Raw genomic sequence first — 23,721 nt, forward strand, 5'->3', positions numbered from 1 at the left:
TAAACTCGATTAGATTAAAAAATAATCAGTTTGCAATTGCTCATCTTTCTCTTGACAATCCTCTCCATTAAAATCGGCAGGATTTGCTAGCTTAACCTTGTGCATGCTCAGCAAGGAGATTCTTCCCTCTAGATGCCGTTAAATCAATAGAAATGTGCTCTTCCATCATTAATTATATTGAATCCAAGTGCAGCACAGTTGTCAGGTTCACTGCAATCTGCTGTATCGACATTCAGAACGTAGATCTTTTTTTAAGGAGTCCTGAGTAAGCGTGTGATCCAGAATGCCAGCATTTAACTGGAAGATCCGAGCCGCAATGTTGACGAGATTCCTTCATATAAATTACAAGGAAATAAATGAAAGATGCACTTTGTCCACTTGCCTGAACTATTCATTATCAGAAAGTCCATACCCTTTAAAGAAATAATGGTAATTTATTATAAATTAAAGGGCTACATTTTAGATTTATGGCATAGTGTAATTCAGAGGAAACCAAAAATTAAGTACAGTGCAACTGGAAATGGTATTCTAACCCAACTCCGTTATTACCACATGCTTTCTAGGTTTCTCAACCAAATTTCATGAGAATGTCAATTTTAGCAACTAATGATACAAAATAAATATTTAAAGAGGTTTGGGTTAATGGAGGCAAACAGAAGGGAAAATAATCCAAAGTAAATACTGCACCCAATTCACTGCCATTGCAAACCCTCCTCACAAACATCAGTGTACTGTGTCTAAATCAGGCGAAGTGTTCCACATGACTGTCAAGCACCCACCTGATGGGGACACATTCACAGAATCATTTGTCCATGACAATTGCAATCCCTGGATATGTCCTGTCTCGCCCCCACAGCAGACCCATCAGAGATCTGTGGTATATCATCAGGAAGAAGCCCAGGGAACCCTCTGGACGCAATAAAGTCTCACACATGAACAATGAACATTTCCTGCAGTTTTCCACTTAAGCTCCATCTTTGCACCACCAGCCAGTACAGTCACAGCACTGGATAGAAGAATAAGGGCATAGCAGCAGGGCCGGATTTAGATGAAGAGAGGGCCTAGGCTATTCCACTTGTGAGGCCCCTCCCAATCCCCTATGTAAGGCCCCTCCCAATCAGCCAATGAAGCCTATAGGTAAATCCAGCCCTGCTGAGGCCCCCCTAGATCTCTAGGCCCTAAATTTAAGCTTGTGAAGCTTATACGTAAATCCGGCCCTGCATAGCAGGAATAGATTTTGTATTCCTAACAATATGATGCCATGAGTAAAAGAACCCAATTATAAAACTTCTCATGGTCCAAACGTCTTAATTTGTAGGAGCAAAACAATTGTAATCATTTTTTGTAGTCCTTCTCCCACAAACCCATCTGGACACCTGGAGTATAGCCTGGATGACGAGTAAACCTGCAGCTGAAAGAATTCTAATAAAAGGTGATTATCCTGACATACTACCATTTATCTTACAACTGCTGTCTGAACTGTTGAATACATCCAACATTTTATGCTTTTATTATGATCTGGGCTCACAAAAATACAGAATGTTGTTTATGTCTCCATTTTTGTGCCGTTTTTGTAAAGGGTGTCACTAGGATGGAGCCAGGCTCCAGGTCCACCCAAATACCATACCTGTACACAGCAGCATTCACCAGATATTCTAGCATGCTGGAACAGATTGGTACTTGAAATTAAATTTTTTTTTGGAGCAGCACAACCTCACCTTGTTATCAAAAAGGTTGGCCAGCTCAGGAAGCTGTTAGCAAATGCAATCTCAGTATAAATACTGACCCACAGCACGAGGGCTATTCTGTTTGATGGGAAAAAAATTAAAGAGTCATTGATGCAAAGAATATAAAATGTAAATGAGAACAGGCAAGTCGCACTCATTATTTACTTGGCTCTCTTCCAGTTCCATGCTGTGACCTCTGCTGCTTAGTTCTGCTTGCGCCTTTTCCTCATATTCTGTCCATAGTTTTTTCACATCTTCAAGTTCTGATTCCATTTCCTTCGCCTCCTGCTGGTGGATGCTGTGCTGTTTTTCACAGTTTTTCATAGATTTTTTAGCCATCTCCACCTTCTTCGCGTGGTGCCTTGTGTTCTCCTTAGCTTTTATATAGCTGGGCCGCTTCTCATTCAGGTTAGATTCATGGGCTCTGGTGTTAGGATAATAAAATTAATTAATTTATATATTGGTATCTATTTATATAACTGTATAGGTAAAAAAACAATAATTTGAATGGGTAACATCACATCATAATCCCTATTCAATGGCACCAATAGCAGCCTGCCAAAAAGACCTCAAAATGTTTTAAACCTACAAATGCCAGAAGGATAAGAGCAGGACATCTGTGCAAACTCTTACAACTGCAGGTTCCTTTCAAATTAAAGACCAACCTGACTTCATCATCAATGGCTCAAAACTCAAGAGCTCTAACTAGAAAATGCTGTGTATGTGCCAAAACTTTGGATTTTAAATGCAAAAAATAGATATGCAATTTCAAAATCATCTTTCATTATAATGTCTAAGTAGGTATGATTGGCAGTTTAATGTTCAACACGTATTTTGACGTATCTTGAGGAATAACTCACTTTATCTCCTTCTCTATTTGCTGCACCTCTCGGTTCAGTTTACCCATCTCTTTCTTCACAGTTTTCGCTTCTTCTTCTACCGTGGCCTGCCTGATTTTCTGACTATTTATAGCTTCATTTTTTGCTTGCAGATCATTGCATAAATTTTCTATAAACATCTCGTTATAATACAAAAGGAAGAGTTGCAACTGAATCTTGCTTTCTTTCAATTCTTCAATCAATACTTGGTAACGATCTGCCTGAGCATTTAATCACCAAAAAAAGCTTGATTATTCATTTTTAAAATGGCAAAATTTAGATTGTAATGACAAACATACATAATAAAACAAAACATTTTAATCTAATAGGCTATGCATTCACCTAAATAGCAAACATCTGTAACAAGGGACAGACTGACAAGTAAGTGCGAGCTAGCTATCCAATAATCCCAGGACGGCACGTTTGCTTTGAGAGTTGGGTCTCACTAATATGCGAAGCAGAATACAATGCCAAATAAATATAATTTGCTGGCACTGGACGAACATAGTACTGAAAATTCCTGAAGCTGACCTGGGTGTGGAAAATAGGATCAGGGAGCAAGCTTCCAAAAATGTTGAGGCACACCACTTCCTGGTTTTATAGTCCCACCCCCTCCCTCCAGCAGGGGCAGCAGAGAGAATGGGGAATGTTGTAAAAACATTAATATCTCTGTCAATTTTCATCGACGGGAAAAATCCTCGGCACACATGCGGCGGAGGGGGGCTCTGAGCGAGGTGGCCAAAAATGACGGCCGTAGGTGGCGGCGTACTCTCGGAAACCGCAGCACAGAAAGCCAAAACCGGTCAAGAACAGAGTTTTAGTAATATAGATTTATACATTTAAGCTATTAACTTAGAATTAAGTTAGATTTTAAACTTAAATAAATAAAGTATTTTTACATTATTGACCCAAGAATACATGAAAATTATCTGGTCCAAAAGCATTTCTGGCTGCCATATACTGCAGATTTGGGGTCCTTTAGATCTATAAATGAGAGTAACTAAAGCCTAAGATAGACACACAATGCTGTTTCGGGTCGAGACCCTTCTTCAGACTAAAGCCGACCGCTGGGTTCTTTACAAAAAGTAGTCTCTGATGAGTGGGACAGATAAGAGTCGGGATTCTTCAGTAGCTTCAAATAAATTTACATTTAAAAAATATTCTTTGAAGGCTTTGCCATCCCAATACTCAGCCCAGCTGCACAGTATTCACAATGGCCATTTCAGCTGCAACTTTACCCTTCTACTCTCTCAACTTTAACAGCCAATGCAGTAATCAAAGATTTCTGTCAATGGACTGGCTTAGGTGAGCCAGTTTACCTTTACATCTGTTATTAACAGCGAAGCAAATAAATGTCCAACTAAGAAAAGGTCAAACTTGTCTACATCTCTGTGTATGAAGGAACTGCAGATGCTGGTTTAAACTGAAGATGACACAAAAATCTGGAGTAGCTCAGTACATCTATGTTTATGTTCTGCAATAGCCTCTTGCCAATTTACTTCAACTCACACGAATATATACTTTGACTTCATCCTAAATTTTAAATATATTTATGCAATTCACTATATGACACCTTATGCAGCATGTTCCATCAATGGTTATAATGTAGTGAAGTAGGCACCATGCTTCACTAACATTAACAGCTGGATCCTAGTGGAAGAGGTGGACACCTAGAGGAATCGGGGTGGAGGCAGGGTCTGCTGCATGCTAGGAGGCCAGGTACTCACAAGAGGAGAAAAGAACCACTGTTTGGATGGTTCAAAACCCTAAGATCTTTGTTTCAGTACAGGTGGCTCTCAGGGTTAATGGAAAGGGGAGTAAATTCCATTAGCCATAACTTTAGTTATATCATTCAAACACTTAGCCTTACTCCAAAATTGATTCACATCTCACACCTTATACACATGTACACCTATGAAACCTGTGCACACTTCTCAAATTCTTCCTTACCCTCTTCTTTTTAAAAAGATTCAGATGGTTGAAATATATTTTTAACTACACCCAACCCTCCTTGTTTCTCACACTTCAGAAACCCAAGATATACCAACTGGCCAGGTCCGAACAGCAGTTTGCAAAAATCCGAGGGAGAAGCAGAAGAAAGAATACCTTTCCATGCTACTAAGCACTCACTTGCTTCAACCAGCACCTGGAAAAATTATAGGTAGGAAAGTACTGCAGATGCTGGTTTAAATTGAAGGTAGACACAAAATGCTGCAGTAGCTCAGCGGGACAGGCATCCCTGGAGAGAAGGAATGGGTGACTGAAAAAGGGTCTCGACCCAAAACGTCACCCATTCCTTCTCTCCATAGATGCTGCCTGTCCCGCTGAGTTACTCCAGCATTTTGTGTCTACCCTGGAAAATTTATTATCATGCTGCGTAACACCTAAATCAATTGAATTAAAGAAGTGTTGTGGTCTTACAAAAAATAACATCCACTGTTCCAGAAAATCCGTCACACTAGCACCAACATCCTGAGCATACCAGATTATAGGTTTTACTGTGACTGTATGTGATTTTTAAAATTAACATTTAAATCTCAGCAAGTTATTAACGACTGCTGTGTATAATGCCGCAGCTGCAGTCTGTTTCTGCACTGGTTAATTCCAACTCATCGGCAATGCATTTACATATAACCCTCGTTATAACGGACAATTGGGGAGCAAGGAGAATGGTGTCCATTATTGCCGATTTTCCACGGTAACCGAGTAAGGAATTCACTTCAACCACCTTTCGAATACAAAGTTCTCTTTAACAATAAAAAATATATTTTTGTGACTGCAAACAAAAGTTTGATACATTGTTTAATAATCATTGCAACAAGTGTCGATTGAAGCAATTGCTTATCAATTTCAATTACTTCCTGCAGTGTTAACTAGCAGCATGTGTTCTTAAATAGACGGTGGTGTCAGAATACTGTGGGGATGTTTGTGTTATAACCAAAATCCGTTATAAGGAGATCCGTAATAACGAGGGTAGACTGTATTTTGATTGCTTCAGTCAACATGTCTCTGCCAACAACTAATTTTTCACAGGCTAGAACGATCCAGATTTTCATTCAACGTAATCATAACCAATTTAATCAACTATTTCAACATGACTAGTTACCTCTTCTTTCTCATACTTAGCATGTTTGCGCTCAACTGCTGCATTTTTCTTTTTATTGTAATTGAATCGAGCCTCTTCTTCTGCATCTAGCATTTCTTTCTTCTTCATATCATATTCACTGGACAATTCCCCCGAATTGCTGACTTGTTCAAACAATTGTGTTCTCTCTTTGGGTTTCTTCATAGCAATACTCTCTACAGCTCCCTGCAATATAAAGTTGGAATCTAAAGACTTGACTTGTAAACTTACGAGTTGTCCTTAAAAACAGAAGAGGTGCCGGGAGACTGGAGGGTGGCAAATATTGTGCGTCTTTTCAAGGGCTGCAGGGAAAATGCGGGGAACTATAAGCCAATGAGCTTAACTGTAGTTGGAAAGGTACCAGAGCATTCTGAGGGATACACAGGCATTTGGATGGGCAAGGGCTGATTAGGGATAGTCAGCGTGGTTTTGTACGTGGGCAGTCGTGTCTCACATATCTGAATTGAGTTTTTTGAAGATGTGACCAAAAAGGTCGATGAGGGCAGATGAGGTGCATTTTTAACTAGACAGGGCTCGAAATTAACGGTTGCCCAGGTGCCAATGGCCACTTAATGACCTGCCGGGCAACCTAAAAGTCGTGTAATTTTGCCTGGCTTAGCAAGCACCCGGGACACCTGCCGTTCAACTCTGAGCGGGTCCCCCTCTCTATCTCTCTCTCTCTGTCACTCTCCGTCTCCGCCCACCATCAGTATCCGTGTCCGGGCCACCGGGTCTCCGCTCTCCGCATCCGCCGGCACGGCCGACCATCTTGCACATGCACACTGCCACCAAATCCTCCCTTGCATATGTGCACAATCACGGCCAGCACATCATCGGCCGTCCTGCACATGCGCACTGCCACGGTAACTGGTCGGCGCCGGGCACTTTCTCTCTCCCTTTGCATTGTGGGAGATCTGGTCAACATTGCTGTCCGGTCGCCGCCTTGCCGCGACTGCTGAAAACCAACACAGAATCACTTACTGGAGCTGGAGTAACTCTTGCTTCTTGGTTTCCCAGTCCTCCAAAAATATTCTAAATGGAATTTAAACTGGAGGTGGTGGAGGGTCCATCACCAAACTCCAAACAATAACAGCCTATTGCACTTTATCTGTTTATTTATTGTGTATATATATATGGTCAATGGTATTATGGTCAAGTGGCGGCGCTGTTAACAGCTGCGGCTCGCCTGCAGTCCGTCTGTCTTTACATTTTTCTGTTGTTTTTTTTGTCTTGTTTTGGTTAAGTTTTAGTTTGTTGGGTTGTGTTAGAGGGGGTGAAACATGTTCTGTCTCTTCCTTCGGGGGAATGTGACTTTTTCGTGTCGTATCCCCCTTCTCTGCCTCTGTCTGCGCTGAGGCCTAATGGCGGAGCTGGCGGCCTCCAACCTGCGACCGACCCCGAGGCTCCGGAGGCAGAGCCAGCCAGGACTCACCAACGAGAGGCTGGCCGCCTTCGGGGCTAAGGCAGTGGTGGCCCAACTTGCTGGTGCGGCGTTCTGGCTTTCGGCGGCGGCCTGGAGCTGATGCAGCGGGGTTCGGAGCTGAGACTGCAGGACCCGGAGTTGGGGCAGCGGCCTGGAGCTGGTGCGGCGGCCCGGAGCGGAGACTGCGGGACACGGAGCTGGGGCGGCCCGGAGCTGGGGCGGTGGCCCGGAGCGGAGACTGCGGGGCTCGGAGCGGAGACTGCGGGACCTGGAGCTGGGGCGGCGGCCCGGAGCGGAGACTGCGGGGCTCGGAGCTGAGACTGCGGGACCCGGAGCTGGGGCGGCGGCCCAGAGCGGAGACTGCGGGACCTGGAGATGGGGCAGCGGCCCGGAGCGGAGACTGCGGGGCTCGAAGCTGAGACTGCGGGACCCGGAGCTGGGGCGGCAGCCCGGAACGGAGACTGCGGGACCCGGAGCGGAGACTGCGGGACCTGGAGCTGGGGCGGCGGCACGGAGCGGAGACTGCGGGACCTGGAGCTGGGGCGACGGCCCGGAGCGGAGACTGCGGGACCTGGAGCTGGGGCAGCGGCCCGGAGCGGAGACTGCGGGGCTCGGAGCTGAGACTGCGGGACCCGGAGCTGGGGCGGCAGCCCGGAATGGAGACTGCGGGACCTGGAGCTGGGGCGGCGGCACGGAGCGGAGACTGCGGGACCTGGAGCTGGGGCGGCGGCCCGGAGCGGAGACTGCGGGACCTGGAGCTGGGGCAGCGGCCCGGAGCGGAGACTGCGGGGCTCGGAGCTGAGACTGCGGGACCCGGAGCTTGGGCGGCGGCCCGGAACGGAGACTGCGGGACCTGGAGCTGGGGTGGCGGCCCGGAGCGGAGACTGCGAGACCTGGAGCTGGGGCGGCGGCCCGGAGCGGAGACTGCGGGGCTCGGAGCTGAGACTGCGGGACCCGGAGCTGAGGCGGCGGCCCGGAGCAGAGACTGCGGGACCTGGAGCTGGGGCGGCGGCCCGGAGCGGAGACTGCGGGACCTGGAGCTGGGGCGGCTGCCCGGAGCTGATGCTGTGGCGGGCCGTCTCGGAGAGGAGACGGCGTTCCGGCTTTCGGCGGCGGCGACATCACCACGGAGGTCCGCTGGACTGGAGAGTGGCATCTTCGGCCTGGATCGATCGCCTCAGCGCAGAGGGAGAACAAGGAGGGAAGAGACGGAGACTAAGACTTTGCCTCCATCAAAGTGAGGATGTGCTTGGTGAACTCAGTGTGGTGGATGTTTAATTTGTGTTCATTGTATGTTTTGTTATGATTGATTCTGTGTATGATGGCAGGCAACATAATGTCGTTCACACCGAAAGGTCTGAATGACAACAATAAAGGATCTGTCTGTCTGTCTGTCTGTCTGTCTATCTATCTATCTATCTATCTATCTATCCTGAACTTTTACCTCCTGTTCAGTATTATGTTTACATATTCTGTTGTGCTGCAGCAAGCAAGAATTTAATTGTCCTATCTGGGACACATGACAATAAAACTCTCTTGACTCTTTACTTGGACTTAAGCAAAAAAGGTTTCTTGGGGGGGAAAAAAGAGCTACCTTAAATTTAGTTGCGTCTGGTTAGGTAACTATGGCTAGTGGAGTCAAGGGATACGGGGAGAAGGCAGGCACGGGTTATTGATAGGGGACGATCAGCCATGATCACAATGAATGGCGGCGCTGGCTCGAAGGGCCGAATGGCCTCCTCCTGCACCTATTTTCTATGTTTCTATGAATGGTTTCAAGGGGGGAGGTAAAGCAACAAGTGCAGCATTTTCTGCTGTTGCAAGGGAAAGTGCCAGGAGAGGGGGTGGTTTGGGTGGGAAAGGATGAATTGACCAGGGAGTTACAGAGGGAGCGCTCTCTGCGGAAAGCCAACAGGGAAGGAGATGGAAAGCTATGGCCAGTGGTGGGATTCCATTGGTAGACAAAAAATCTGGAGAAAATCAGCGGGTGAGGCAGCATCTATGGAGAGAAGGAATAGGCGATTTTTCGGGTCCAGCCCCTTCTTCAGACTGATGTCGGGGGAGGGGGGGGAAGAAAGGAAGATGCGGAGACACTAGGCTGTGGGAGAGCTGGGAATAGGAGGGGAAGGAGGGAGAAAGCAAGGACTGCCTGAAATTGGAGAAGCCAATGTCCATACCGCTGGGGTGTAAACTACCCAAGCGAAATATGAGGTGCTGTTCCTGCAATTTGCGGTGGGCCTCACTCTGGCCATGGAGGAGGCCCAGGATAGAAAGGTCAGATTCGGAATGGGAGGGAGAGTTGAAGTGTTGAGCCACCGGGAGATCAGGTTGGTTATTGCGAACTGAGTGGAGGTGTTGTGCGAAGCGATCGCCAAGCCTGCGCTTGGTCTCACCGAGGTTGATCACACGCTGAATAATCCAACCACATTTTTGTTTGGAAGTGGAAAGAAATAATAGAAATTGCATTCATTGCAACGTGTAAAAAGAGTTGAGATACTGTATTATAATTTTGCTGCATGTCATTGTGGCATATATTATGTCTTGATTGGTGAATATGTTTAGTTTGTGTCTTTATTTGAAGCAGAAATAATATGTGAATGCTTCATTGAGCATAATTCCCACTGGTAACTATGCACTTCGTCCGAGCACATTTTCGCACACGTCATGCAAGCTGTCTTAAATGACCACCTAAACTGTCATTTGGCAACCTGAAAAGCTGCCAAGGTTGCCCGGCTGACAACAGAGAAACAAAGTTAAGTGAGAGCCCTGCTACACTCAACCCTCCTTGTTTCTCACACTTCAGAAACCCAAGATGTACCAACTAGCCAGGTCCCAACAGGAGTGTGCAAAAATCAGAGGGAGAAGCAGAAGAAAGAATACGTTTCCATGCTACTAAGCACTCACTTGCTTCAACCAGCATCTGGAAAAAATATAGGTAGGAAAGTACTGCAGATGCTGGCTTAAATCGAAGGTAGACACAAAATGCTGCAGTAGCTCAGCGGGACAGGCATCCCTGGAGAGAAGGAATGGGTGACTGAAAAAGGGTCTCGACCCGAAACGTCACCCATTCCTTCTCTCCAGAGAAGTTGCCTGTCCCGCAGAGTTACTCCAGCATTTTGTGTGTATCAGGGAACATTTAGAGCTCTGCAAATGGCAATGGATGCTAAATCAACCTATTGATTGTACGTTTCACAAAAGGTATTTAGAAATATGAAGACAGAGCTGGGTAAACGGGTTAAATAGCCTACTCCTGTTCGTACATTCCAAACATAAAAATAAATAGAAACATATTTTCCTTAATACCTGAAACACCAGGCAGTTTCTACCCTTCAGTAGAATGCCAATTTTTTCAAGTTCATTTGCGTATTCTGCTCGACTGATAGCTCTATCATTTAATCGAAATTCTGAAGAATTCCCTGACAAAGACAATGAAAACAGACAGCATTTAGCTTCCATATACACTTAGCTCATAATATTCTGTTGAATTAAGTATTTCAAGATAAGGAATACAAATACTGATGATAAAACTATTTCAAAGCTGGCAACACTAATCTTGACCCAATTCCAAGCTGGTTACATGGAACTAGACTTGTCTTTTTATTATGCACTTAAATGTCAAAAACATCCATAAATTCTCAGTGTATAGCCAGATATTAGAAGAAACATATTAATGCAGATTGGCTGCCAAAAACAAAAAAATATTGCAAATCCTTAGTTGTTCTTAAAATATCTGGTGGCTGAATAAATATTCAAATAAAAGTTGTCTTGAACAATCATTAAATTATAACAATATAATGACAATAATATGATTTACCTTTACCAATAATGGCTCTGGTAAATGAGACATCCTCATCATCTTCTATTGTGTACAGCATAGTGACCCTTGCAGTAGGTGACACAGGATGTCCTACATGAGCACCATGTATCAAGTCTTTCATGTGCTTCACTCTGAGATTAGCAGTTCTCTCGCCCATCACAAAACTGATGGCATCCATTATATTTGATTTCCCTGTTGGTGAAAGTAAAGGTGAAATAATTTTGTAAATATTCATCCTGCAAGAAAGTAATACAGCACTAAAAAAAACAAGTTAAGTGGTGCACACACACATATATCTTTTAGAAACAATCTCAAGTTGTTCTAGGCTGTTGGAGACAAATTAATTCTCCAAAAAGGCATAAAGTGCTGGAGTAGCTCCGCAGATCAGGCATCTCTGGGGAATATAGATATGTGAAGCATTGATTTGAGATCCTTCTTTATACTGATTGTGATGGTGGTGGAGAGGAAGGGGGAGGGGGAGCGGAGTGGGGATGGGGAGAGGACAAAGCACTTTGTCCAACACTTCTCTCAGGCTCCGAGAACCAAGGGCCAAGGATTCTTGTGTAGGAAGGAGCTGAGATGCTGATAATCAAGGAAAGATGGAGCCCACAATGGTCCATTGTTAGCAATTGTTAACAATGGATCATTGTGGGCTCCACCTTTCCTTGATTATCGTTGCTGGCTTTGATTTGTCCTTTTGCATACTTTTCATTCATTTGTTCTTTGTACCTTTTCATTTCTCTCGTCCCCCTCCCCTGAACTGATCTGAATAAAAGGGTCTCGACGCAAAACGTCACCTATTCCATTTCTCCAGAGATGCTGCCTAATCCGCTGAGTTACTCCAGCATATTGTGCCTCTCACCAGGGATCCGTTATCAGTTAAGGGCGTCGAAGGTTACAGGGAGACGGTTAGGTGAATGGGGTTGCGAGGGGAAATGAGCCATGTTTTGAATGGCGGGCCAGACTCGATGGGCCGAATGGCCTTATTCTGCTTCTCTGTCTTATGATCTTGTGGACATTGGAACCCTTGAGAGGCAGCAAGCTGCCGACAGCCTCGGGACGCTGCTTATTACCCGATCCATTCGGGCCGATGATGCAGTTGAATCGCATGAAGGGCCCGATCAACTGCCGGCCTCTCCACGACTTGAAGTTTTCTATCACGATCAACTTCAAGGTTGCCATTGCTAGCGACGAATGCTGTTATCTAAGCGTGTAATGTTGTTCGGACAGTGTCAAGCGCCCGGCGCCCGGCGCCCGTTCCCCGTCAACGGACCACGACCACGACCACGACCACGACGACGACGACCCTGCAAATGGCGTCGCGTCCTCGCCGCGCCCGCGGTAAAAACGCGGGAGGAAACGTCGCGAGAACAAGCCGACGAAGCATCGCGAGAGTGTCCAAGATCTCGCGTCCCTTTCTCCGGTCGCCTAGCAACCGCTGTGGTCACACAGGTTGCTGCTAAAACCCTGGGATACCAGAGGAGAGAAACGAGGCAAATGTCCACTGACCTGTACCGGCGCAGACAATAAATTACCTGTCACTGGAAAGTTTTGCTTATAAAGATTGTTTCACCTCTTTAATTTTGAATTACAAAAAATGTAAAACGGTGCTTTGTTCACTCGGGTTTGTGAGTCATTCATAGGCTTGCGAGAATAAACAAAGCCAACTCAAACTCTACAAGATGCACAAACTGGATGATCTGGTGGATTCGAAAGAGGCGTCTATACTTGCGCGAAGAAGAGATGAAGAAGTTCAGAGGCAGAATAGAATTTTTAATACCAGAGTCAGAACAATTGGGGTAAGTATGAAAAAATATGTATTCACCTTTAAATTATAATTATGTGGAATTGGAATTAGTAGTTTACAATGATATGTAATTTGTCAGAAAAAGTGTGGAAGGTATATAGATAGGAAGGGGTTAGAGGGTGATAGGTTAAATGCTGGCAAAGGGGACTAGCCCTGAATGCCAACTTGGTTAGCATGGGTAAGGTGGGCTGAAGGGCCTGCCTCCATGCTGTGTAGCTCTATGACTTTCAGACATATAGATAAACAATTTGTGGAGGGTTATATAAAGTTTCTGGAGGACACAATATACACATTTTGTCATCACCAGTTAATGTTTGATTTTATTTTTAAAAACTGCTTTCTTTTCAAAGCATTTGCTGTTTGGTCTGCTGTAAACACATGATAAGACCAAGAAATGTTATCAGAAAATATGTAATTTGAAAGAATTCATATAATATCAGGTTCGGGGGAGTGGGGGGGGGGGGGTTCCCCCCGCCCACGGGTACCATGTAATCCCGTGCTACCTGCTCCATGGTCGGATAGTCGGCGACTAACCCGTCTCCCCCACCTGGTTTGCCAGGTGAGGAGGGGACTGTGGACCCCCAGCAGGACCGAAAACAAGACCTGTCAATGGGTGGAAGAGCTTCGAGTGAGCCATCCACACTTCAGTAGAAGTTGCGATCACTGTCGTACACAGCATTGTAAGGAATGATGATAAAGCGCACACACACCAAAATCCTATAATTCCAGCGGCAGAAGTTCGCAGGAACTGGAGGACAGAGATGTGTGGTGCGTCCATCACCGTTCCTGTTGGAAACCAGCACCACTGCATCGCTAATGTTTTCAACGAAGATGATGACATATAATTATTTGTAAATGTATGTTTTTTTATCATTAAAAGATTGATCAGCAGGCATTGGATGCCCAAATCCAAGATAGGAAAATTCAGGACGAGACCGAGGCTAGAAAACACATTGCCTTTGGTAAGTTTCCAAAATACTACCAGTGTACTGCAAAATAATTCAAGATTAGATCTAAATGATTAGATGACGAAAGTGCTACATGTAAGCTCCAATTAAATGCTTGCAAGTAAATGGCCATAATAGATAAGAAATCTTCTCTGTGGTTGCTCGCAAACTATTGTAAAATAGAAAACAACTTTGAAATTCATTTTCTAAAAGAGAAATGTGACAAATGCATGCAAAAAAGCAGAACTGTATTGCTTCAAAACTTTAAAAAATTTACTAGGATCTGGCATAATATTACACACATTCCTCCATCTTGCAGATATCCTCTGGTGTTTTGTAATTCACTCTTAGCTCGCGCAATCGTGCGAATGAAGACCAGGTAAATTAATCAGTCCGTACTTCTACCCAATTCAGAGTTTATGTCTGATGAAAAAGTAAGGAATCTGTTGGGAATTACCTACACAGATAATTTGTGTGAGTTTGATCCTCTCTTTTTCCCACTTCATCTCACGTCCAACCCAACATCCCAATAACGCTGACATTTCTGAGAAAAAATGAAGGCTAAATGTTTATTTATATAAAAAGAGTAGAGGGATTGGAACAAAGCAATGACTTTGAACAGTGTTTCATTGGCCTGAACATTTTACCAGTGATTCATCAAGTTGCTACGCTTTGAATCCGGAAAACAATATTTAATGACTATTCAAACTGTGGGTCATTATAATCAATCTCTATTTAACCTCAATACACAGGGAACTGCAGATGCTGGAATGTGTAAAACACAAAGTACTGGAGTAACTCAGCAGGTTAGGCGTTACCTCTGATGGACATGGATAGACGATGTTTCAGGTCTGAAGAAGAGTCTGAAGAAGGGTCCAACCTAAAATGTCACCTATTAACATTTAACTTGGCGATTTGAATCTGTACACACAATTAAATTTCCAACTGAGCCAGCCATGTGATTGCCCAATTAAATGCATACTTTGCCTACTTTGAAGAAGTTCTCCTCTGCCTACTTTGCCCAATTAAATCTAATGGGCTACTTCAGAGTCTAGATATCAAAACACTGAATTTTAAAACATTGTAAATGAAGAACATGAATTTTTAAATATATTCACAAAGATATTTTCTGAGTTTTCTGTTGCTATTCTCTTATGAACAAACAGCCAACAGATGATGTAACATTACTTCCTCTTGTGTTTTGCTGCAGCTAAAGATTTGATTCGACATGACCAAACAATGTGCCTCTTCGATGATCGGCACAAACATGAAGTTATTAACATAAACAAGGCTGTTTCTGAATACCGTATATGCTATCAGAAGCCTGAAACACGTCGTGAGTTTGATCTGAATGATCCGCAAGCCTTAAAAAAAGATGTTCCTGCCCGAATTTCAGACACTGATCCTCGCTGCACTGTATCTAGCATTCAGAAGTTTACTGGGGAAGACATAAATCAACAAGAAAGGATTAGACGTCAACAGGAACAAATCAGGGAATGGTCACTTGCACAGCAAAACGAATTGAAGAATGCTTTGGAAGACCAGAAGTTTGCAAGTTGGTAGAATTAAAATTCACCGATTGATATCAATTAATATCCAGTGATATCATTGATTATTGTTATATAGACTATGTCAAGAAAAATCTGGTTCAAAAGATAAGCTGTTTATCTTTTTCCATTTTTGTTACCAGATAGATTGTATGATAACACCAGAATAACTTTGGACCGAAGAATTTGTGACTTGCAACAAATGGAAGAAGACACAAGGAGAGCTGTTACTATAACAACCAAAGATTTTAATTGGGCCCAGGTTTTACCTTTATTTCTTTGTATTTGAACAAGCAAGCAGATCAGGAGTACACCGTGCATTTACATTGCATGGTCCCATGCCCTTCCAATTCATAAAAATGCTATACTTCTGAAGGTATATTTTTAAATACAAAGAGAGAAGAGAAAAGTTATCTTCCTCTGCACTTCAATGCACTTTGTTGCGACCTAGTAATTAATCTACTTGGTTTGGATTTACATCGTACAGGACTCCATTAAAGGCTCCATCATTGCCAATAATTTGACCATGTTTTGGAAAGTAAAGTTCCATGAATGCCCATCTTGGGTTACATGGTCACCAATGAATGGCAATGCTGGCAAATGTGAATTAAGGCAGAGCATCAATCAATCAATTAATTAATTAATGCCAATAGATCATTTGGATGTTAAGGAGAACTTTTGTAATCTTAATAGCTTCTGAAGTGAAGAAGAAAAAAAGCAAAAGTTTAATGATAAGTGGAATTACCATAACTGCTAAATGTGAATGTGAACAACATTTTGTAGTGAGGAAAGAAGAACTAAAATAAGATAGATGCGCAGTGTAGGATAGAATTATATTTCCATCCAAATATTTTGTGAAAACGTACATATTTGGTGAACGTAGAGAGAGAGAGACATTAATTTTGCTTCACTCTGAACTCGCTTTTACAATTCATCCATAATTATCCCCACAGTAAGGCACCTTCTTGAACTCCAGCAGTCTTTCTGTTGAAGGTATTGGGTTTACTTTGGGAATGTTTGTCCATCAACGAGCCCTCAATAGACAATGGGTGCAGGAGTAGGCCATTCGACCCTTCGAGCCAGCACTGCCATTCAATGTGATCATGGCTGATCATCCACAATCAGTACCCCGTTCCTGCCTTCTCTCCATATGTTTGTCTCTATCAGCTGGGAGATGAGGTTGCAGGTGTTAAGCAGGGATGTACAGTGCCCTCCATAATGTTTGGGACAAAGACCCATCATTTATTTATTTGCCTCTGTACTCCACAATTTGAGATTTGTAATAGAAAAAATCACACGTGTTTAAAGTGCACTTTGTCAGATTTTATTAAAGCATATTTTTATACATTTTGGTTTCACCATGTAGAAATTACAGCTGTGTTTATACATAGCCAGCCCATTTCGGGGCACCATAATATTTGGGACACGTGGCTTCACAAACGTTTGTAATTGCTCAGGTGTGTTTAATTGCCTCCTTAATGCAGGTATAAGGGAGCTCTCAGCACCTAGTCTCTCCTCCGGTCTTTCAATCACCTTTAGACAATAGAACCATGTCGTTTCCATGGAAACATTTATTGCTGTTTATCAACATGAGGGCCAAAGAAAGTCAAAGAAGCCATTATGAGACTGAGAAACAAGAATAAAACTGTTATAGACATCAGCCAAACCTTTTGGAACATCATTAAGAAGAAAGAGAGTACTAATCGCAAAGCTGATGACAGAAGAATTCTCTCTATAATAAAGAAAAAACCCCAAACACCTGTCCGACAGATCAGAAACACCCTTCAAGAGTCAGGTGTGGATTTGTCAAGGACCACTGTCCGCAGAAAACTTTATGAACAGAAATACAGAGGCTACACTGCAGGATGCAAACCACTGGTTAGCCGCAAAGATAGGATGGCCAAGTTACAGTTTGCCAAGATGTACTTAAAAGAGCACCCACAGTTCTGGAAAAAGGTCTTGTGGATAGATGAGATGAAGATTAACATATCAGAGTGATGGCAAGAACAAAGTATGGAGGAGAGAAGGAACTGCCCAAGATCCAAAGCATACTACCTCATCTGTGAAACACGGTGATGGGGGTGTTATGGCCTGGGCATGTATGGCTGCTGAAGATACTGGCTCACTTATCTTCTTTGACCACCACTGCTATGCCGATGACACTCAAATCTATGTAGCGCTATCACCAAATGACTGTCGCCCCATAGATCTGCTGTGCCAGTGCATTGAGCAAGTCAAAGACTGGATGTGCCAAAATTTCCTCCAACTAAATAAGGACAAAACGGAGATAATTGTTTTTGGTGCTAAAAAAGAAAGGCTTAAAGTAACTCAACACCTTCACTCTCTGTCCCTGAAAACTTCAAACAAAGCCAGAAATCTCGGGGTTATTATGGATTCAGATTTACATTTCGACAGTCACATCAAATCAGTAACAAAATCGGCCTACTATCACCTCAAAAACGTAGCAAGATTAAGAGGACTCATGTCAGCTCAAGACTTAGAAAAACTTGTACATGCCTTTATTACTAGTAGGCTAGATTATTGTAACGGTCTCCTTGCAGGTCTTCCGAAAAAAACTGTCAGGCAGCTACAGCTTGTTCAGAACGCTGTTGCTAGAGTTCTAGCAAAGACCAAAAAATTTGAACACATTACACCAATTCTTAAATCCTTACATTGGCTCCCTGTATGTCAGAGAATTGATTTCAAAATCCTGCTGCTCACCTATAAATCACTACATGGTTTAGGGCCAAAGTATATCACTGACATGCTTCCACTATATAAGCCTTTTAGACCGCTAAGATCTTCTGAGACCAATCTGTTAGTGATTCCCAGAGTAAATACAAAACATGGGAAAGCAGGATTTAGTTACCATGCAACAAATAGCTGGAATAAACTTCCTGAAGATTTAAGACTTGCCTCAACTTTGACCACTTTTAAAACAAGACTGAAAACTTTTATGTTTACTTTAGCTTTCAGCTAAATCTTAACTACATTGCACTTTTAACTTTTGCACTTTTTATAATGCATTTTTAACTTTGCTTTTATTTTATTTTAATTCTTCTATTTTATTTCATTTTATTATTTCATTTTATTGTATGACATGTTTTTATGTGAAGCACTTTGAGCCTGCCTCGTGTATGAAATGTGCTATATAAATAAAGTTGCCTTGCCTTGATGATACAACTGCTGATGGTAGTAGCATAATGAATTCTGAAGTGTTACTATAGACACATCCCATCTGCTCGTTCAAACAAATGCCTCAAAACTAATTTAAAACTCAAGATAATGATCCCAAACATACTGCTAAAGCAACAAATGAGTTTTTCAAAGCTAAAAAATGGTGAATTCTTGAGTGGCCGTCAATCACCCGATCTGAACCCAATTGAGCATGCCTTTTATATACTGAAGAGAAAAACTGAAAGGGAATAGCCCCCAAAGCAAGCATAAGGTAAAGATGGCTGCAATACAGGCCTGGCAGAGCATCACCAGAGAAGACACCCAGCAACTGGTGATGTCCATGAATCGCAGTCTTCAAGCTGTCATTGCATGCAAAGGATATGCAACAAAATACTAAACATGACTACTTTCATTTACATGACATTGCTGTGTCCCAAACATTATGGTGCCCTGAAATGGGGGGACTGTGTAAACACTGCTGTAATTTCTACATGGTGAAACCAAAATGTATAAAAATGGCCTTTATTAAAATCTGACAATGTGCTCTTTAACCACATGTGATTGTTTCTATTACAAATTTCAAATTGTGGAGTACAGAGGCAAATAAATAAATGATGGGTCTTTGTCCCAAACATTATGGAGGGCACTGTATTTTCCCCAGTTACTACCTTCCTGCCTCTGCTGATCTTTACAGTCTGTCTCAGGGTCTGAGGTTCTCCTTGCAATATTTCTGACTAATGTGACCAATATTCAAAGGTTAGTAGTATTTTTTAATACGTGTTTACTCTCACTGTATCTGCACACAGTTTCTGTGCTTAGAGAGTACACTAATGTGATGAGTCAGAGAAGGAGCCATCGCAAATGAAGGTGGTGTCATGGGGTGTGTGTATCTGGAGACATAGGTTTGAATATTGGAAAGTGCGCATGATGATGCATAACCACCGACATGAAGAGGGAGTGGAAATCTCTCCTTTTGACTAAAAAGTCTGGGTTATTAATTTGAGCCCTAATGCCCACATAAACACTTCCATGCTGAAGCAGTGAATAGCAACTGGCGAGAAAAGACAGAGATGCAGCATTTCAGAGTGAAGGTGAGCCTAACTTCCACAAAGAGAGCAATCCAGGTGCAAGGGCACGGCGAAAGTTCTTCCTGCACCATTTCACATATATCACTGATGATAATCCTTTGAAAACTTGAGCCACTTTTTCACTGTGCATTGGTTATTAATCGTCAGAAGGGTTTCCTCATATTTAATCCTGTGTTTCTGGCAAATGTATTATTAATTGAAGAAGTCTACATAGCATCAGGTATCTTAAATTCTTTGGAGAGTAGACTCTTCAATGATAGGTGTCCTGCTCCATTGTCTCATCCTACACTCAGTGATCAACTGTTACTGCCAGGAACGGAGTATTGCTGACACTATTACTGCAGAAGCAATAATTGAATGAGTATGTCAGCACCTAAAGGGTTTAGTTTTAGAGATACAGCATGAAAACTGGCCCTTTGGCCCACTGTCCAATGATCCCCATTTAATGATTGCTCGGTATTAATAGTGCCACCCAAGCATCGACCACCTGTTCACACTCAGACTATGTTATCCAATTTTTTTCAAACGCTCCCCACAAAAAGGGCATTTTACAATTGTCCATTGCCTATCACACAGTCATCAACAGTTTTAAATGATCTCTATGGTTTCTCAGATTTTAATGCCTTGTACCAGCATGGTGGAGTTTCCCTGTCTTTTTGAAGGGAAATACAAAGGGCAGTTTCATAGTTCAAGAGAACTGTAGAGATGCTGATGTAGTTCGCTGGTCTGAGCTTTGTTGTTCCACATTAAGTTTAAAAAGAGCCACCATTTTAGTTAATGACTAATGGTATTTTAAGAGACCTGTATGAAAGGTTGTGGTTCAACATGAGAAAAGTAACAGAATCTGCATTTGGCAGAGTCAGGAACAAGCAGTAGACCTAATATTACTGCATTTGTTAGTGTTGATTTGGTTTTAGGAGGCATTCCAGGAAAGGTTAATTTGGTCACAAAGGTTTCCTCTGGAGAGAATTGAACACACAAAATTGTGGTCAGGAGTTGGTGCATACAATGTTTTATTTTGACTGGATAAGTTATGCGATGGCGACATATTTATTTTAGTTGTTTATCTTTTTTTAAATATTTTACCTTGTATGTATCGTTAGCTTTTAGAAATGTTTGAATGGTGCACTGACTGGCTGACATTTTACAATTTCGTTGTACATGGTTCATGTTACAATGACAATAAAGAAACTATTCTATTCTATTCTAATTTCCTCCCCAATCTGATTTGAGGTTGTGCTTTAAGAATTTTTAGGAACAAAGTTATTTTCTGGTAGAGAACTTAAATAAAAAGGATTAATGTTAATGTTGGGTGGAAGCATAACATTGAATATATTTAATAGGCTGCACTGTATTGGCCCATTTTTTGTTTTGTTGACTTTAAATGAACGGAAAATCAGGCTCATGTGATGTTGCCTATTTCATAGTATGAGCCAAAGTTAATACTAGTTTCAGTAGGTGGAAAGGGAGGCCAATCAAACTTCACGGTTCTAACATGTTTTACGAAGAGGTAATAAAAAGTTCTTGGGATACAACAAATTTCATTCCATTGTGGTTCAGGCAACTGAAAAGGCTGCAAGACAAAAGCTGGAAAAGCAACAAGAGCAAGAAGATAATTTAGTTGAAATTGAAAATCTTCTTCACAGTGATTTGCTAACAGAAAACCCAAAACAGGCAACCAGTGCTTTTGGACCAAATCATGTTATTGTACATCGCTGGAAAGGAATGACACAAGATCAAATAGATGATGTCATTCGAAGACAGAAGCAACAAGTCCAGGAAAGAAAGGTATCAATATTAGCAGTCACCAATTCTGTAATTTCCTGTAAATTGCCTTCATTTTGTTCACTCTGACTGACTTTGGCAACTTCCTATTCCTATGGGGGCTTCCTATAATTTGTATCATTCGTTGTGTATGATACTGGATAATGAATTCAAGTGGGTATTTAATTATGATGCCAGATTTGCCTTGTCATGCCCCGACACAAGCTGGCATCTTTGCAGCAATGATCACTTAATGTGATCAAGAGTAGACACCCTGATTGATTTTACTATCCTTAAGGGCCAATCGTCATGTTTCCATATCATTTTGACTGGTTCAACTATCTTAGAACTGAGATGGAATCAGGTTTTTAAATATATAAAACTAAATTCTGTTTATATATATGTTAAATCCTGTATCTTAGTTCTTTAAACCTACAACTTGGCAGAGACTATTAGAGAACAGTTGCTTCCAGTCTGTGATATGTATACTATGTATTAGGTTTGTACAATTTAACAGATCTGAGATATCCAAAAGCAGTCAAATATTATTGTACTGAGATTTAATGCTGATTTTTAAAATCATTTGTAACGTATAAAATAAAACGGAGGTGAATGCAGAAATTCCATTCACTATTGATGTAAAAAATTACGATGTGCAAACAACTTCACTGAGAAAGAGAACAATGTATATATTTTTCTTTATATATAGAGACTGGAGGAAGAAGAACGCCAGGTTAATGCAGAATGGGACAGGCGACGGATCAATGATGCCCGAGCAGCTGTGCTTCTTGAACGGCATCAGAAGCGAGTACAGAGGCAGCTCCGGAAAGCTGTGGATTGCCAGAACATGCTGCTGTGTAAGGACCATAAAGAACGGTGAGTGGTTTAAGTCTACTTTAAGAATACAAAGGTTGATTATTTTCTCCTCATGTTTATTGGAGAGTTTATTGTAGAGTGTACAAAAACAATTGTCATGGACTATTTGGCTCATCGAGTCCACACCAAACATCAAACTAATTCCACATTAATCCCATTTAATTATTCCAACATTCCATCAACTTCCCCTGATTTTACTGCTAGGACCAATTCACAGTGACTATCAGCGTGGAATGAATGTCATGGATAAGTGAATAGAATGTAGTGTGAAAACAACCTCGGAATAGACCCTCTACTTCCTTCCATTATGCCAATTCTGTATCCAGACAGTTAGCTCTCCCTGGATGCCATTCTTTACCATCAAACCATCTTTATCAACCAACTTCATTCCTGGTTGTGTAACGTAGTTATAAAAGGGCATTGGATTTTTCCTCCAGAATTCAGTCCATTAACTTCAATATAATTAATTTCTGAGACAGGGCATATTATCCTGGAAAGACTTTATAGTGTGCTAGTTATTTCCAATTGGGGATGAATCTTTAAACATTAACTCAGTGGACAAATGGCACATGCATAAAATTGAATTATTATTGCATTTTGTTTTCAGGGAGAGATTTTTGAAAAATGAAGTCTACGTGAATGTTCCAACTGCTAAATATTTTGAACAGTTCAACACAACCAGCCGCTAAAATGGAAGAAAATGTTGACATTTGCTACACACGTATATATTTAAAAGACCGATTTAGATTTGTTTCTTATAAATCATACTTTGCTGTTAAAAACAAATACTCAAATTTAGCATTTGAATGGTTTGCCATATTAACCAGAGATAACAGAAAAAAATTGAACGGCTGCTGTTATTTTGTTGTTTTCCATATGATATTTGGAAACTTTTAATACCACAAATAAAAACTTTTAATTTAACTTTTGGAAATCAGATCTTCTGCTGTATAAAAACCCATTTACTATAAACTATAATGTTGATCTTGTCTGTCAGTTGGCAATCAAATGGTGCTAAACAGCTGCCTCTATCCAACTTGTTTCTGCTGTCAACAGATTAGGATTAAAGTAAATTAATGTGTTTCTAACATTGGTCATGTTTTCCGAAGTATTTATAAAAATATCAAGAATCACATTTTTTAATTGCAGTTTTTTGACAAAGAATTATTTCCTAAAATATCCGCTGCTTTGTAAAGCACCAATAAACTGCGGAATTTTACAGAGTAAATGTCATGTGGCGAGTTTGCATACTTTCCATTCTGGCATGTACTGTAAATCTTCTGCTGTGGTGCAGTGTGGAAAATTTAGGAGTGTAAAATCTGCATAACTTGACAGCAAGGCAGATGTTAGTAATGTCTCTGCATTTTCCAATATGAAAATTACCATATGTGAAATACTCAATTGTTCATTATTCTTTTAAAAGTTCAAAGAATTTCCCTTTAATTTCATTGTTAAACACATTGGCAACCATGCGCACATATTCCATTACAGAGGAATGATGCTATGTCTGTATAAACTTGAAGAAAAACATTGCAAATTCTTGTCA

At 41.8% G+C, this 23,721-nt stretch overlaps 2 protein-coding genes across 2 annotated transcripts in view; one reads left to right on the forward strand and one right to left on the reverse strand.

Moving 5' to 3' along the window:
* Nucleotides 1-12,161, reverse strand: part of smc1b (structural maintenance of chromosomes 1B) — a 45,780-nt gene extending 33,619 nt beyond the window's left edge. Inside the window, exons 1-6 of the mRNA XM_033038370.1 lie at nt 12,043-12,161; nt 10,973-11,161; nt 10,456-10,568; nt 5,712-5,915; nt 2,588-2,826; nt 1,893-2,151 (exon numbers count right to left, since the gene is read on the reverse strand). Coding sequence (XP_032894261.1) covers nt 1,893-2,151; nt 2,588-2,826; nt 5,712-5,915; nt 10,456-10,568; nt 10,973-11,161; nt 12,043-12,151 — 1,113 coding nt within the window. The 5' untranslated portion in view covers nt 12,152-12,161. The remainder of the gene's footprint in view (nt 1-1,892; nt 2,152-2,587; nt 2,827-5,711; nt 5,916-10,455; nt 10,569-10,972; nt 11,162-12,042) is intronic.
* Nucleotides 12,162-12,393: 232 nt separating this feature from the next.
* Nucleotides 12,394-23,112, forward strand: ribc2 (RIB43A domain with coiled-coils 2). The gene is made up of 7 exons (XM_033037546.1): nt 12,394-12,768; nt 13,657-13,738; nt 14,934-15,278; nt 15,414-15,532; nt 21,096-21,323; nt 22,009-22,175; nt 22,783-23,112. Exons 1-7 carry the CDS (start codon nt 12,652-12,654, stop codon nt 22,862-22,864), a joined length of 1,140 nt encoding a protein of 379 aa, XP_032893437.1. The 5' UTR covers nt 12,394-12,651; the 3' UTR covers nt 22,865-23,112.
* Nucleotides 23,113-23,721: the final 609 nt, after the last annotated feature.

The sequence above is a fragment of the Amblyraja radiata genome, chromosome 19, assembly GCF_010909765.2.
Source record: "Amblyraja radiata isolate CabotCenter1 chromosome 19, sAmbRad1.1.pri, whole genome shotgun sequence".
Taxonomy (NCBI): Eukaryota; Metazoa; Chordata; class Chondrichthyes; order Rajiformes; family Rajidae; genus Amblyraja; species Amblyraja radiata.